The sequence below is a fragment of the Leucopleurus acutus genome, assembly GCF_964270905.1.
Source record: "Leucopleurus acutus genome assembly, chromosome: 4".
NCBI classification, from domain to species: domain Eukaryota; kingdom Metazoa; phylum Chordata; class Mammalia; order Artiodactyla; family Delphinidae; genus Leucopleurus; species Leucopleurus acutus.
Genome location: NC_139146.1, coordinates 122424447 through 122442207, shown reverse-complemented (window position 1 = coordinate 122442207; position 17761 = coordinate 122424447). Strand labels below are relative to the sequence as shown.

Here is a 17761-nt window from a genome sequence, read left to right as displayed (position 1 = left end):
CAGTGACTCTCTGGTAAAGATCTAAGCTTATGTCAAGAGAGGCAACATGGCATGGTGATTCTGGAACTAGACATTCTGGCTGTTTAACTTCTCTGTGCCTCGGATTCCTCATTTTTAATTCGGGGATGATGATGATGAGGGAGTAGAAGATGATAATGGATCCAACTGAGTCTAGGGTGAGACAAGTTAGGCATGTGGGGCACAGAATTTAAGGAGATACTCACATCCTATACCTGCATGACCCTGAGAGTGAAAGGCTCCTTAAATTTGCATCCCAGGTGCCTCACTTACCTCATTCTAGTTCTGGTCCTGCCTCAGATGCCTGAGAGACAAGGTGATAAGGGTGGAGGAGGATCCTAGGATTGCCCTTGCTTAGTACAATATGAAAGAAAGTAGGGTGTCACCTCACTTCTCCACAACTCTCCAGTTTAGTCAGTTCTCAGTGAATGTTCATGAACCACAAAACCTATGACAAATGAAAGCCTATTTGAATCACTACTGATACATTTTCCAAACGCAGCATCCTCATTCTGGGTCAGATGGAATCCTGTAGGCTGGGATCCTCTTAGGAAACTATTGTACTCCAGGTTTAAATGTTCTTAAATCTCCCATTTTATGCTAGAGACTGTGTTTACCTGCTGAATGTAGCTAATGAGGGAGTTTTTGTTATCTTCCCAGTAGCTCTTCAAAGTCTCTTCAGGTGGAAACTTTTCACAGCTAAGCTCCACGGTAATCTCAAAACAGTTGCTGCTGAGGTAATTGAAATCTTGCATTCCTGCCAAAAAAAAGAAATGAAAAGTCAAAATATGCATGTGGTGACTAAAACCCTACACAGACTGCTCTGCTGAGGGCCAAGTAAAATATGTACCAACCAGTGCATCTTGGGGAGACTGTGGGAAATCACAAGTGAAATCACCTTCCATAAGCGATGGAACAACATACTTGGGAAATAGTTACCACCTCACAAGCACAAACTCTCTCAGGTTCTTAAGCAGTCATTTAGTGTAACACATTGCTGTTTTACAGTGCTAAAGCAAGTATCAGCCACATTCCACAATGCTGGAATCAGCTTTGAAGACTGAGAGTGACGTCATTAAAATGGTGAAATAGGAGTTTTCTACTGTCTTCCCTCCCCAAAGAACACCAATTTTGACAATTACCCATGAATAGAGTGCCTTTGTGGAAGTTCAGGAATCTAATGGAAAAGTTAAAGCACATCATTGGAGAAAAAAAAAATCCAAGCTTGGACACATTGAAGGGAGTGTGCATCACCCCCTTCTCTAAGGTGGCACAGCTCAGTGCCAAAGAGACCTAATTTAGTGATATGCAAACATATAAAAATATACAACACACTGGTAAAGGTAAGTATATCGTCAGATTCAGAATATTCTGATACTTTAATATGGTAGTGTATTAATCACTTAACTCTAGTATAAAGGTTTAAAAATATTAAAAATAACAATAGCTACAATAATTTGTTCATAGATACACAAAATGGTAGGATGTAAATTGTGACATCAAAACATAAAATGTGGGGGGAAGGAGGTAAAAGGGTAAAGTTTTTGTTTGCAATCAAAGTTAGGTTGTTGACAGCTTAAAATGGACTGTTATGCTATAAGATGTTTTATGTAAGCCTCATGGTAACCATAAAGCAAAATCCTATGGTAGATGCAAAAAGAACTAAACAGAAAGGAATCAAAGCCTACCATTGCAGAAAATCATCAGTTCACAAAGAAAGACAGCAAGAGGGGAAGAAAGGAACAAGGGAACTGCAAAACAGAAAACAATAAAATGGGAAGTCCTTATCAATATTTTAAATGTAAATAGATTAAATTCTCCAATCAAAAGGCATAGAGTGGGGCTTCCCTGGTGGCGCAGTGGTTGAGAGTCTGCCTGCCGATGCAGGGGACATGGGTTCGTGCCCCAGTCCTGGAAGATCCCACATGCCGCGGAGCGCCTGGGCCCGTGAGCCATGGCCGCTGAGCCTGCGCGTCCGGAGCCTGTGCTCCACAACAGGAGAGGCCACAGCGGTGAGAGGCCCAAGTACCACAAAAAAAAAAAAAAAAAAAGGCATAGAGTAGCTGAATAAATAAAAAAATAAGACCCAACTATATGGCACCTACAAGAAACTCACTTCAGCTTTAAGAACACATGTAGGCTCAAACTGAAGGGATGACAAAAAATACTCCACGCTTATGGAAACCAAAAGAGAGGAGAGGTAGTGATACTTATCTCAGACAAAATACAGTTTAAGCCAAAAACTGAAACAAGAGACAAAGAAGGTCATTATATTTTGATAAAGTGGTCAATTTGTCAAAGGATATAACTATCAAAAATATATAAACACTCAACATTGGAGCATCTAAATATATTAGGCAAATACTAACAGGTCTGAAGGGAAAAATGACAATAGTACAATAATAGTAGGGGACTTCAGTACCCCACTTCCAATAATGGATAAATAGATCATCCAGACAGAGTATCAGTAAGGAAACACTGGCCTTGAACTATAGTTTATACCATATGAACCTAACAGACATACAGAACATACCATCCAACAGCTGCAGAATAAATATTCTTCTCAAGCATACATGAAACATTCTCCAGGGTAGATCATATGATAGGTCACAAAACAAATCTCAGCAGACTTAAGTAGACTGAAATCATACCAAGTATCTTTTCCAACCACAGTAGTACAAAACTAGAAATCATAACAAGAGTAAAACTGAAAAGTTCACAAACATGTAGAAAAGTAAACAACACACTCTTGAACAAGCAGTGGGTCAAAGGGAAGCCAAAATATCTTGAACAAATGAAAACAGAAACACAACCTGCCAAAACTTATGAGATGCAGCAAAAGCAGTCCTAAGAAAGAATTTTATTATGATAAATGCCTACATTTAAAAGAAAAAAGAAATATGTAAAATAAACAATTTATTCCTACACTTCAAAAAACTAGAAAATGAACAAACCAAGGGCAAAATTGGCAGAAGGAAGGAAATAATAAGGATCAAAGCAGAAATAAATGAAATAGAGGCCAGGAAAACAATAGAAAAGATAAACAAATCTAAGGGCTGGTTTTTGAAAAGATAAACAAAATAGACAAACCTTTAGTTAGACTTAACAAGAAAAAAAAGAGAGGGGACTCAAAAAAATCTGAAAATAAAGAGGAGACATTTCAACTAATACCATAGAAATACAAAGGATCATAAAAGACTACTGTGAACAATTATAAGCCAACAACTGGATAACCTAGAAGAAATGGATAAATTCACAGAAACATACAACCTACCCAGACTGAACCATGAAGAAATAGAAAATCAAAACAGACCAATTATTGGTAAGGAGATTGGATCAGTAATCAAAAACTTCCTAAAAAGAAAAGCCCAGGGTCAGACGGTTTCACTGGTGAATTCTACCATACACTTAAAGAAGAATTAACACCAATCCTTATCAAACTCTTCCAAAAAACTGAGGAGGAGGGAACACTCCCAAACTCTTTTTTACAAGTCCAGCATTATGCTGATTCCAAAGCCAGATAAGGACACTACGGGAAAAGAAATTACAGGCTAATTATCATGATGAATACAGATGCAAAATTTCTCAACAAGACACTAGCAAACTGAATTCAACAGTACATAAAAAAAAAAGTCATATACCATGATCAAGTGAAATTTATCCATAGGATGCAAGGATGGTTCAACATACACAAATCAACAAATGTAATATACTGCATTAATAGAATGAAAGATAAAAATGATATCATCATCTCAAAATATGTAGAAAAAGCATTTGAAAACATTCAGCATTTTTTCATGATAAAAACCCTCAACAGATTGGGTATAAAAAGAACATATCTTCACATAATAAAGTCCATATATGACAACACCACAGCTAACATCATACTCAATGATGAAAGATTTAAAGCTTTTTCTCTAAGATCAAGAACAAGACAAGGGTGCCTACTCTCACCATTCCTATTCAACATAGTGCTAGAAGTTCTAGGCAGAGAAATGAGGCAAGAAAAATAAATAAAAGACATCCAAGTTGGAAAGGAAGAAGTAAAATTATCTCTGTCTGTAACGATATGACCTTATGTATAGAAAACCCTAGAGACTCCACAAACACACACACACAAAGAAAAAAAAAACTGTTGGGACTAATAAAATATTTCATAAAAGTTGCAGGATACCAAATCATCATACAAAGATAAGTTGCATTTCTATATGTTAATAACAAACTATCCAAAAAACATATAAAGAAATCAATCTCATTTACAATAGCATCAAAAACAATAAAATACTTAGGAATAAATTTAACCAAGGAGATGAAAGAGCTGTACACTGAAAACTATAAGACATTGATAAAAGAAATTGAAGAAGATACAAAGATAATGGAAAGATATCCAATGTTCATAAATTTAATATTGTTAAAACGTCCATACCACTCAAAGCTATCTATAGATTCAATACAATCCCTATCAAAATTCCAATGGAATTTTTCACAGAGATGGGGGGAAAAAAACAATCCTAAGATTCATATAGAGCTACAAAAGACAATGACTAGCCAAAGCAATCTTGAAAAAGAAGAACAAAGCTGGAGGCATCACACTTCCTGATTTCAAACTATACTACAAAGCTAAAATAATGAAAACAGTAATGGTACTGGTATAAAAACAGACACACAGACCACTGTAATAGAATCAAGAGCCCAGAAATAAACCCTGATATATACACTCAACTAATACTTGACAATAGAGCCAAGAATACTAAATGGGAATAAGACACAGTCTCTTTAAAAAAAAGTTTTGGGAAAGCTGGATACACATGTGCAAAAGAATGAAATTGGACTTTTATCTTATGCTATACACCAATATTAATTCCAAATGGATTAAAGGCTTAAATGCAAGACCTGAACTGTAAAGCTCCTAGGAGAAAACAGAGACAAGGCTCCCAATACTGGTCTTAGTAAAGTTTTTTGGGTATGACACCAAAAGCACAAGCAACAAAAACAAAAATTAATAAGTGGGACTGCATCAAACTGAAAGCTTCTGCACAGCAAAGGATATGGTCAACAAAATGAAAAGGCAACTTAAGGAATGGGAGAAAGTATTTTTAAATCATATATTGCATAAGGAGTTAATATCCAAAATACATAAGGAACTTATACAACTCAACATCAAAAAAAACCAAACAACCTGATTAAATAATGGACAGAAGACCTGAATAGACATTTTTCCAAAGAAGACACACAGGTGGCCTAACGGCACATGAAAAGATGCTCAACATCGTTAGTCATCAGAGGATTGCAAATCAAAACCAAACTGAGGGCTTCCCTGGTGGCACAGTGGTTGAGAGTCCGCCTGACGATGTGGGGGACATGGATTCGTGTCCCGGTCCGGGAAGATCCCACATGCCGCGGAGCGGCTGGGCCCGTGAGCCATGTCCGCTGGGCCTGCACGTCCGGAGCCTGTGCTCCGCAACGGGAGAGGCTACGGCAGTGACAGGGCCGCGTACCGCAAAAAAAACAAAACAAAACAAAACAAAAAACTGAGATATTACCTCACAACTGTCAGAATGGCTATCATCAAAAATAACACAAATAACAAATGTTGACAACGATGCAGAGAAAAAGGAACCCTCCAACACTGTTGTTGGGAATTTAAATTGGTGCAGCCAGTGTGAAAAACATTTTGAAGGTTTCTGAAAAAACCAAAAATAGAACTACCATACAGCCCAGCAATTCCACTCCTGAGTATATATCCAAAAAAAACAAAAACACTAATTCAAAAAGTTACATGCACCCCAATGTTCATAGCAGCATTATTTACAATTGACAAGATATGGAAGCAACCTAAGTGTCAATCAACAGATCAATGGATGAAGATGTGGTATATTTACACAATGGAATACTACTTAGCCATAAAACAGAATGAAATTTTGCCATTTACAGCAACATGGATGGAGTTGGAGGGTATTATGCCCAGTGAAATAAGTCACACAGAGAAAGGTAAATACTGTATGATATCACTTATATGTGGAATCTAAAAAATAAAGCTGTGACTATAACAACAACAAAACAGACTCACAGACATAGAGAACAAACTAGTTGTTACCAGTGGGGAGAGGGAAGTGGGGGGCAAGATAGGGGTAGGTGATTAAGAGGTACAATTACTATATATAAAATAAGCTACAAGGATATATTGTATAGCACAGGGAATACAGCCAATACTTTATAATAACTATAAATAGAGTACAACCTTTAAAAATTGTGAATCACTATGTTGTACACCTGTAACTTATATAATATTGTACATCAGCTATACCTCAATTTTTTAAAAAAACAGAATAAACATATATCAGAAAGAAAAACTCTGGAAGAACATTTTTCTCAGGGCATAATTCAACCAAAAAAAAAAAACCATATTAAACAAACCAAAATCCTATAATTAGCCACTGCTGCTACTGTCCTAAATTCTGTTTTCACTTCCAGGTAGGCCACAGAAAATTGTTCTTAGGCAGAGGAAAAAAAAATCAGTATCTTTACATTTCACTCTTCATCCTTGGTAGAGGCAATATTACACAACTATGAGTGATCCAGCCCGAAAAATGAGAGCTCTTCAAAGTCCATGCTAGATTGCCACATGAGCTGCCTTGGTGTCTAGAGATGCTTCCTCCAGCTGTGCTGAGGTGGGCTTTTCCCTTTTCAGACCCAATAAAAGGTGAAGTGCTTCCTGATCTAATAATAGTGTTTACTGCAGCAGTGAATACAAAATAAACATTCCACATTAAGTGAAATTTTTTAAATAAAAACAAATGGTATGTGGACCAAGATATACTAAAGGCCAAAGCCAGCCCTCTAAAATATACATTTACCTACAATCGAAGCATGACTAACATATAACCAGGATGGTATCTTATTCCCTAAGGCCAGAATTTGAAAAGTAGGGTAATTAACAATATTCAATCTATATTTCCCCAGCGGATGTCTTCAGTTCGTTTACTACAGCTCTTCAATTAGCAGCTTGATTCTTAAAAATCAACAAAAAACTATAATAGCAATCATCCATGCATAAAGTAGACTAATTTTAATGGATGAACTATAGGTTCAGTCTATTTCTTAATGACTGAAGATTGAAGTTTCCCTAAATGTAAACGGTAATTATTTTTTAAAAGCCACTAATCACATAAAGAGCAAAAGGGAAACTCGCCTCCAGGCACGCTGTACCACGCTGCGCCGTTGGTCGTTCCTTCTACGAAGCTGCTGTCGTCATCATTCTTGCGACACGGGGGCCGAGCCGGGTCCGACATGGGGGGGTTGAAGGACGAGTACGCCCGAGCCAAACTTTGGAAGATGTCATCATCTGGGCAGGAGCTGTATTCATGAGCACTACCTGGAAAATAAACCCACAAGACTAAAGAAACTGACACAGGCTGAGGAGCACTGCGTGTTTTCTGAAGAGTGATTTGGTGTTGATCTCTTGCTGACGTATTTTTTAGCTACATCACTAAGGGAAAGGAGTGAAGGTTTACGTACTCAACAATTACACCTTAGGTTTTAGGTTGTATAACGTCCACTCCTAATACCACAAAGCAGAAACTGGGTAGAATGTACATTCTGCTTATGAATTGAAAGCTTCACAAGAAAAGGTGACAAGTTCATAGTAAATTTGACTTGGGAAGACAGCAAGGAGATTTCCATTGTTAACTTCACAGGCACTATGAACCACTCTCACACATATTTTTCAGTATCTAAATTTACAGTTTTAAAAAATTTCCTACGTGTATTACTGAAATAAATAAATATTTTAGTACACGGTATTCTTATTCTGTATTATCAACTATGCCAGTCCTTTAAATTTCCAGCTACTGACAAACCACAAAATCTCCAAATTTTAAGGATGTTTTACCAAAGACTCTTCAAAACTCAGTTTCCAATACCTACAGTTATCCTGTGTTTACAAAGACCTAACTTTTCAAAGGCTCCTAAGAATCCATTCAAAGCAGGAAATTTCCTGGAACAACAAAAATTAAGCTGATAATATCTATCTGGCTAAAGTTTGCTGTGCTTAACTAAAACTAGTTAAAGCTTAACTAAAACTAGTTAAAGGAAACCAAAGCATCACTTCCCCTCCCTGACACCACCAAGAAACAGTTCCAAATGCAGAAGTGGGGGCTTCCCTGGTGGCGCAGTGGTTGAGAGTCCACCTGCTGATGCAGGGGACACGGGTTTGTGCCCCGGTCTGGGAAGATCCCCCATGCCGCGGAGCGGCTGGGCCCGTGAGCCATGGCCGCTGAGCCTGCGCGCGGAGCCTGTGCTCCGCAACGGGAGAGGCCACAACAGCGAGAGGACCACGTACAGCAAAAAAAAACAAATACATAAGTGTGAGTGCACAAAAAGACACATGCAGAGATGTATATGGGCCCTGATGGAGCGGCAAAAGGCTGCCTCCATTTTTAAGCTATCTTGTACATAAACCTACATAAATTCCATTACTCCTCCATTTTACCAGAGTCCAAGAGTGACCCAAGATCATGACGTCTGTTTTCTCCCTCTCCCTTCTCTAAGTATTCAGTCAAGATCATGTTTCTCTTCACCTAAACTTTTTTTTTTAATTTATAGTCTTTTTCTGCCAGATATATATGCCAATACCACATGAAATAGGGGATATTCCAGTTCAGTAGATGTATTTCTACAGGCAAAATCACTGAATGACCAGTCCCTTAAAAGAATATTATAGAAATCATCGAATAAACTCTTGTAAACGAACTGTAAACCTTGAACCAATCAGAGAAGCAGGAAGGACACCTACCGCTCCGTGTCTCGTCATATGGGTAATTAGCCACAAGGTCTCCTCCATGAAGATTGGCCGAAAGCACAAAAGGAATATCCATAATCCAATGAATGACAGCCTTGGTCTCAGGAGCAAGCTGTATTAAAGATTAGAGATTAAAAAGATTCTAAATGTGGCAGTCATTGGTGGGATCACTTGACAGAAAAGACATAGAAAAGGTAAAAACAACAACAAAAACCAAAAACAACAACTGAAAGCTGGTCATATTCCAAGAACTCTGTGATTGTTTTCGTAGAAAGAAAGGAGCAGCATTCCCCATCTCTATCTTTCTCAGACTTATAAAAAATATTTCGATTTCCTTGAAAGTTCTACTTAAAAGCTGCCAGCTTTTCTTCCTTTGTAACGTGAAAAACAGCATACAAATCACTTACAAATTTGGGCACAACTCCATCTGATCTTTGTTAATAATAATTAAGGATAAGACAAGGAGAAAAGAAAATAGCTGAGCCGCAGAACAGGGTTCTTTCTCTGTGGTGGTGCAACTGAAGAAACATGGTTGATTTTTCTTCCAATTTTTGCTTACTATTTTTCCAATTCCCTTCAACTACTTTAAACATTTTTCCTAAGAAAAAAATTAAATTGGGTCTCTTCCAGATTTCATCATCAAATAGTTTACTTTGGGATGATCATCTTAAATTTTAAAACAAAGGCAAAAGTTTCAGGAATTCATGTTGTCTTTTGAATGATTCACAGCCCCTCATACCTTGGAAGCAAAACAAAGGAGGAACAAAATGTATACCAAAGAATTAAACTGAGCCAAAAGCTTGATACTTTATGTGATGAGTTTTTAGTAGCAACTAGGAAGACTCTCAAACTACCAAGTACCTCTCTGATTTAAAAAAAAGAAAGCTTTTTACTGGAGATGTGATTCATATTGTTCTTTGGGACAGAATAACTAAAAGCATCAGTAGGTTTTGATGGTTATAATTAGATCTTGTATTTGTATGTCTCTGTTCAGTTTATGAATAGCTCTCACATACACTATTTTATTGAGCTTCACAACATCCCCATTTGATAGGGGATATACATCCGCATTTTGCAGGGGAGAATCTGAGAGTTGGGAGTGTTAATGACGTGTCCAAGTTCAGACATTTAAGATTCAAATCCAGTATATAAACTATAAATCCCACATTATTTTCAGTATGTTAGCTTTAATGTATCAAAACTATCCTATTTTTCATGTAGGCTACTTCTAATTGTGGAAAAGTGTGATTGTGATTTAGAATAGGACATTGTCTTTATTATTTGTTTGGTTTGGTTTATCTTATTCTCACTATAAAAAATATGTTCATTGTAAAAAATGTAGAGGAGATAAAGAAATTAATATCATTTATATACCATTTTGTATGCCACCTATTTTGCTCAACAGATAACACTTTTTCATGTCACTGAATTATTATTTCAATGGCTGAGTAGTATCCAATGTATGGACATATTCTTAAACATGGAAAAAATAACAGCTAATACTTATTAAACACTTACTGTGTGACACACTGAATTTTCACATCCACCCTATGAGATAGGGACTGCACATACCCCCATTTTACTGATGCGTAAAGTGAGACACAGAGAAGTCGGGGAATAGCGTGAGGCCACCTCATTGGGAGTAGTAGGACTGGACTCAAACCCAGCAGTATGGCTCAGAGCTACTACACGAGCACTAGGGACCTCCACTTGGTGGAAGAGGAGGAGAAAATAGGAAGATGTTGGTCAAAGGGTACAAACTTTCAGTTACAGAACGAATTAGCTCTGGGAATCTAATGTATCCCCAGATGACTTAATAATACTGTATTGTGTACTTGAAATCTTCTAAGAGAGTAGGTCACAAGCGTTCTCAACATAAAAGAAAAAAAAAAGATAACTACGGGAGGTGATGGATGTGTTAATTAGCTTGATTGTGGTGACCATTTCACAGCACATACGTATATCAAATCATCACACTGTACATCTTAAATCTATACTATTTTTATGTGTCAATTATACTTCAATAAAGCTGTGGGGGGTGGATCACCAATTGCTGGGTACTGACTTGTTTACTATGAAAAAAAATGTTGTGAACACACTTGTAGCTGCACTCTTTGTGCAGATCCACATTTTTTTAAGGGAAATTTCCCTAGAAATGGAAAGAATTGACCAAAAACTAAGCACATTTAGAAAAAAATTTTTAAATGTATTCCAGACTGCACCCCTGAAAGATACAACAATATACCCAGCAACACTATAATAAACCTGTCATTTGTAATTACTCTTACCAACATGGGATATGTGTTTTTTAAGTCTGTCACTTTGATACATGACAAATAGAATTTTTTTAATTTTCATTCTTTGATTAATAAAACTAGAGCAGTTTTTTATATGTTTAGTGACCATTTAGGTTTATTCTTTGGTGACATGTTTATACATGGTTTAACTGATTTTTCTATTGAAATGCATATTTTCTTATTAATTTGCAAGAGTTGTTTATTTATTAAAAACATTAACCCTCTATCTACTACATATTATAGATATTTTCCAGGTTTCTTATTTGCCTTTCAAATTTAATAATAATAATAATTAAAATATAAAACATTAAGATATTTATGTTGTCAAATCTACTGATTTTTTTTATGGTCTTGTCCTTTGCTTTTATATTTCATTCCTTTATTCAAAAACTATTAAGCGGCCACCATATGCCAGTTTTCTATACTGGGATTTAGAAAGTTCTATCGCACTCCAAAAATGACAAATTTACCAAAGTTTTCTTTTACTAGGTTCATACTTTTTATATTTAAGTCATAATACATCTAGATTTTATTTTGATCTATGCTAATATTTGTGAGATGGATTTGTCTCAATTCCATTTATTGAATAATCTATTCTTTCCATAATAATCTGAAACACTCCCTTTTCATAAACTAAATTCTTATATACACTTAAATTTGTTTCTAAAGTTTAAATTAATTTAAATCAAATCCAGTTTAAATTTTAATTTAAATCAACTTTAAAATAACTAATATAGGACAATTTAATCAAAAAATCTATAACGTTTATGCTTTTTTTGCAACGAATTTACGGTTTATTAGGCTCGATTGCTCAAGAATGGCATTAATATTATATGATATGGGTTTGTCACACATTCTTCTATAATATTCTGTTCAGAAGTTTTTCTTTTACTGCTGAATTTCTTGTTAGTCCTCTTGTTTGTACATCTGCCCCATCTTTCCTATTTATTCAAAACCCAGTGATTGGCTCTGACAAATATTTCACTGAGTTCAGACGAGACAGAAATCTCTGTGGTTTGGAAAATCACTAAGGATTTCAGGAAGGAGGTGGAACTTCACAATGTCTCGGGGGAAAAATAAGGTAGATTTGGATAGTGAAGCAAGCAAATACTCCCTGGAGCGAAGGATAGGTTTGAATGTGAGCTCAGGAGGCAACACCATTCTGCGGCAGACTGTACTCTTGTATTTATTATTCACCTGAAAAGGTTCAAAATGGCATGTTTCCATATATTTATATGTTGATTCATGTGTAAGAAATAATTTTGAAGGACACATACCAAAATGTGAATGGTGGTCATTTAAGAATGCTGGGTAATGGGTTATTTTTCTGCTTATTTATATTTGCTTTATCTTTTTGTTTATAATAAAATATTAATTTTTTAATAAAAAAGTTTTTAAAGAAAATGTTTTTTGAAGCAAATTTAAAGATACAGTCCTGAAATATCACACGCCACAACATAAATGATCCTTGAAAACATGCTCAGTGAAACAAGCCAGGCACAAAAGACCACATATTATATGATTCCACTCATATGAAGTGACCAGAACAAGGAAGTCCATAGAAACAGAAAGCAGATTAGTGGTTTAAGGCTGGAGTGGGGGTGGAGGGATAGTGGGGTGATAGCTAAAGGGTATGGGGTTTCTTTCTGAGATGATAAAAATATTCCGAAACTGTGTGGTATTGGTTGCTCATTACCTGTGAATGTACTAAAAACCACTGAATTGTACACCTCACATGGGTGAGTTCTATGGTATGTAAATCATATCTCAACAAACCTGTTTTTTTAAAAGAGAAAAAGAAAAAAAACGATGCAGTCCTGAATACACAAAGTCGTATGTGGCTATTAGGTTTAGCCTATTGTTAGTTCCTATACATACACTATTGCTAATATTCATGTTACTAGATGTTCAAAAGCAAGCAAGCAAACTCCACAATTTGATAAGTTGAACTCATTTCTCTTTGACTATTAATAGAGTCTTTTAGGCTGACTAAATGCTGAAATCTCCTGGGTACTGTAATCACATATTTAATCCATAGAGAAGGCTTTGGAGCACCTCTTAGATGGAGCCCTTAACAGAATCCAGAGCCAATTATGACCTATCTTTAAAACTTCCATTTAAAGACTGTAAATATGGGCTTCCCTGGTGGCGCAGTGGTGGAGAGTCCGCCTGCCGATGCAGGGGACACGGGTTCGTGCCCCGGTCCAAGAAGATCCCACATGCCGCAGAGCGGCTGGGCCCATGAACCATGGCCGCTGAGCCTGCGCGTCCGGAGCCTGTGCTCCGCAACGGGAGAGGCCACAACAGTGAGAGGCCCGCGTACAGCAAAAAAAAAAACTACATAAAGACTGTAAATATAACTCAAATGTTATGCTCTATAAGTAGATGGCTTTGGCTCTTAAAATATATCAAAGCTATATTTATTCCATTTTCTTCACCACTCTAGCCATTAAAGACAAGTATTTAATATAACTATTGGATTTAATCACTCTGTTTCCATGCAGTCCAAGCCAAGGCTCATGTACCGAGCCCAGATAATAGTGGAAGTGACCAGGCTGAAGAGCTTGAGAGCAGATGAGAAATGACTTAGCAGGAAGAACTCCGGGGAGCAGGAGAGACCTTGTATTCAGAGAGGTTCGGAAGAGCAAGGAGAGCCTCTGGAGGACTTGGTAAAATGTAAGCTCCTCTCTATCACTCATTCCCATAGCATATACACCCCAGGCTTCTTGGTTCAGCAATCACAGGAATCTACAGTTTTTAAAATTGACGTATAGTTGATGTGCAATATTATGTAAGTTTCAGTGTACAACATAGTGATTCACAATTTTTAAAGGCTATACTCCATTTGTAGCTATTATAAAATATTGGCTATATTGCCTGTGCTGTACAATATATCCTTGTAGTTTACTTATTTATACATAGTAGTTTACCTCTTAATCCACAACCCTTATCTTGCCCCTCCCCCTTCCCTGTAACCACCAGTTTGTTCTCTGTATCTGTGAGTCTGCTTCTTTTTTGTTATATTCACTAGCCTGTTCTTTTTTTAGATTTCACCTATAAGTGATATCATACAGTATTTATCGTTCTCTTGTCTGACTTATTTCACTTAGCCTAATGCCCTCCAAGTCTATCCATGTTGTTGCAAATGGCAAAATTTCATTCTCTTTTATGGCTGAGTAATATTCCATTGTATATATGTACCACATCTTCTTTATTCATTCCTCTGTTGATGGACACTTAGGTTGCTTCCATATCTTGGCTGTTGTAAATAAGGAATCTGTATATTTAACCCCTGATTCCTACAACCATAGAGATTTTAAAACCACTCTAAGGAAACAGGGAACAGATTGGTGGGTGCCAGAGGCAGGAGGCTGGGCGTGGATGAAATACGTGACGGGAGTCAAAAGTACAGACTTCCAGTTAAACAATAAATAAGTCCTAGGCATGCCATGTACAGCATAGAGTAGATAGTTAATAATACCGTACTGTATATTTGAAAGTTGCTAAGAGAGAAGATCTTACAAGTTCTCCCCGCAAGAAAAAAAATGTGTAACTGTGTATGGTGATGGATGTTAACTAGACTTATTATGGTGATCATTTCACAATATATAAGATATCAAATCATTATGTTGTACACCTCAAATTAAATAATGCTATAAATTATATCTCAGTAAATACATACACACACACACACACACACACATACCTACAAACACACACACCACTACAAGGCCAAGAAGGCGAAGTGAGAAAGGGGTGATGTGTAATAACATTAATGAAATATCTACTATGTATCTTGTACTGGGCTGGGTCCAAACACTATCTGTGTCTAATTGACAAAGATGGAAAAAGGAGATGAGCCAGACATGGGCAATATCATCCCGTGATTTAAGCAGGTTTACTGAAGATTTAGTAAAATGTAAACAAATCTTACTTCTGTTCCAGAAAAGAGGCTAAAATTTAATTTTTATGCATTTTTTTAATTTTACCTTTACCCAGAAAAAGTATTGACATTGAGACTATTTAAAATAAAAGCTCTAATTTTTTTAAAGTGCCTTGAACAAACATCATTTTTCAAAAGTATTGCTTAAACTAGAAATATGAAAACATCTAATATAAATATTATACAAGTCCCATTGAGGAAGAGGAAGGCAGTGCTGGCTGAAAATGAAGGTACTTACATGAAGGCTGCTAATCTCATATCCTGTCAACGTGAGTTTATTTCTCAATTCTTCTATGATAGGTGACAGGAATTCTTTCTCTCATTCCTTAGTTTTAACAGACAGCATGGGCAAGGGGGAAAGTTTGGGCTGATACCCACACTGGGCTTCCAGAACAGTTTTTCATTTCAGTCTTAGGCCTCACAGGTCATCACACAAGACTACCCTCTTTTCCCCTCTAATTACTCCTGCCCTTTGCTTTTCCAGCTCTCCCTTCTCCAGGGAAAGATAGTTTAGGGGCTGAGAAACTGCAAATCTGTGACTCAGAAACAGGACTGTTGGGGCTTCCCTGGTGGCACAGTGGTTGAGAATCTGCCTGCCAACGCAGGGGACACAGATTCGAGCCCTGGTCTGGGAAGATCCCACGTGCCGTGGAGCAACTAAGCCCGTGAGCCACAACTACTGAGCCTGCGCATCTGGAGCCTGTGCTCTGCAACAAGAGAGGCCATGACAGTGAGAGGCCCGCGCACTGAGATGAAGAGTGGTCCCCGCTCGCCGCAACTAGAGAAAGCGCTCGCACAGAAATGAAGACCCAACACAGCCAAAAATAAATAAATTAATTAATTAATTTAAAAAAAAAAAGAAACAGGAGTGTTTGAGTCACTTATCAAGTTCCGCCAAAATCCTCAGCCCCTGGCAGCCCTTTTCACAGACCAGTCCCCACTTATAGGCTCAGTCCAGGTTTCTGGGATGAACTTTAAATACAGGCAGGAGAATTTGAAGAATTTTAGACCAATAAGCTGAGACTCCCTCTCTCCTGGATCCTCTACACAGTGTCCCAGCCACGTGCTGAGTGCGTGTCTGGAACTCCAGCAGCTGGTGTTGCGATCTGCTTGCCAGGCTGGACTGCACTCATTCATAATAGGCTTCAAGCCTACTATGAGTCAGACTCAAATAGGAATTCTAATTCCTGTAATCAAGGGACTGAAATCTACAATCACAAAGAAAAACAGCTGTGTAAACAAATAATAATATAACATCTCTAAAGTTCTATACAACTATAAGCACCAGACTGGAAATATATATAAAGAACATAAAGGCAGGCTCAACAGGATCTGTCTGGAGGAGGAGAGGAAGGCTTCACAGAGGAGGTGACATGGAAGGAAAGGGAAGAGCACTGTGAACATAAAGTTAGTAGAAGACAGTATGCTTACGGAGTACATGGCATATCAAAGCCAGATTAAAGAGTGGCTGAGCTGGCAGCTGCCAGCAGCCAAGGGAAACTTGGATGGCCCTGGAACTGTAATAAAATGGAGACACCGTCTTTTCCAAGCTCTCACTTAGGAAAAATACTAGAAGAAGCTGATAAGCCAGAGTTGAATTGCCTGGAAAGACACAAGACGCAGCGGGGGCTGCCCCCAGCAGTCCTTGCCGTTCCTCTGTGATGGGCTCGCCTCCCCTCTGTGGAACTGAAAATAGTGTTCAAACCCAGTGTTTAGTGGGTGTGTGCATCCATCTGACCTTGTGGTCCGTAACAGAGCACTGAGCAATGACGCTGACACAGCAGTAACAATTCCAGGTCCTGGCCTCCAGCACTTCACATGTACTGGCTCATCCAATCCTCATAAGCTCACTATGGGCTGGATGCTATTGTCACGTCCACACTTCGGATGAAGGGGAGGAAGCACACAGTGGTTACAGAACTTTGCAAAACTCACACAGCAAGGACAGAACCAGAATTTGAAGCAAAGTGGCTGCCTCCAGAGCCTCCACGCTAAACCATCACACTATTCTGACATTTTGAGTCTTTTCCTTTGTCCTCTGGGCGGTGGAGACCCGGCAAGGTTAGGGTTTTTCAGCAATAGAGCAATAATTTGTGTATGAAGATCACTCTGGAGGAATTTGAGAAGACTGAATGGAGCTGGGAGAGGCTGAACCCCAAACAGGAATGGGGGCTCCCTTCCTCGTCAGAGCAAACCACAGGGCCTGAGTTGGCAGAGGAAGGAGAGGCTGAAAGGTGTCAGGAGGCCAAATCGCCAAGATCTGGTTACATGTGTGGTGAGTGGTGACAGAGACGGAAAAATCAAGGCTTTGACGATCAAGTAAATGAGAGAATAGTGTTTTCTTAGGGAATGATTTATTTCTGGTCATGCTGAGCTTGAGGCCCCAGGTGTCACCAGATAAAGGGACTCAGTGAGCAGGCAAAAGAGATCTGGGAGAATTTGTATAATGGACAACACTGAAGGTCCAGGAGAGGATGGAAACCCAAGGAGAGACAGGAGGGTAGCAGATGGGACCCTGAAGGCCAGCATTTAGGCCAAGGCAGAAGAAGCAGGGAAAGAAACTGAGGAGTGGTTTGAAAGGTACTAGGAGAGGTAGGAGGAAGTGCAGTTGTGCAAGGCAGAAGAGGAGGAAGTTCTGGAAAATAAGAAAAAGTTCAACAAGGTGGAATGCTGTAGGAGTTGCTAATCAGATGTGCTGATAAA

At 38.0% G+C, this 17761-nt stretch overlaps 1 protein-coding gene across 1 annotated transcript in view; it reads right to left on the bottom strand.

Moving 5' to 3' along the window:
* CPE (carboxypeptidase E) overlaps window positions 1-17761 on the bottom strand; it is a gene marked incomplete at both ends in the record, with an annotated part of 108232 nt that overhangs the window by 8939 nt on the left and 81532 nt on the right. Inside the window, 3 exons of the mRNA XM_082838950.1 lie at window positions 636-775; window positions 7211-7389; window positions 8809-8930. Of these exons, the coding sequence (XP_082695076.1) occupies window positions 636-775; window positions 7211-7389; window positions 8809-8930 (441 nt within the window). The remainder of the gene's footprint in view (window positions 1-635; window positions 776-7210; window positions 7390-8808; window positions 8931-17761) is intronic.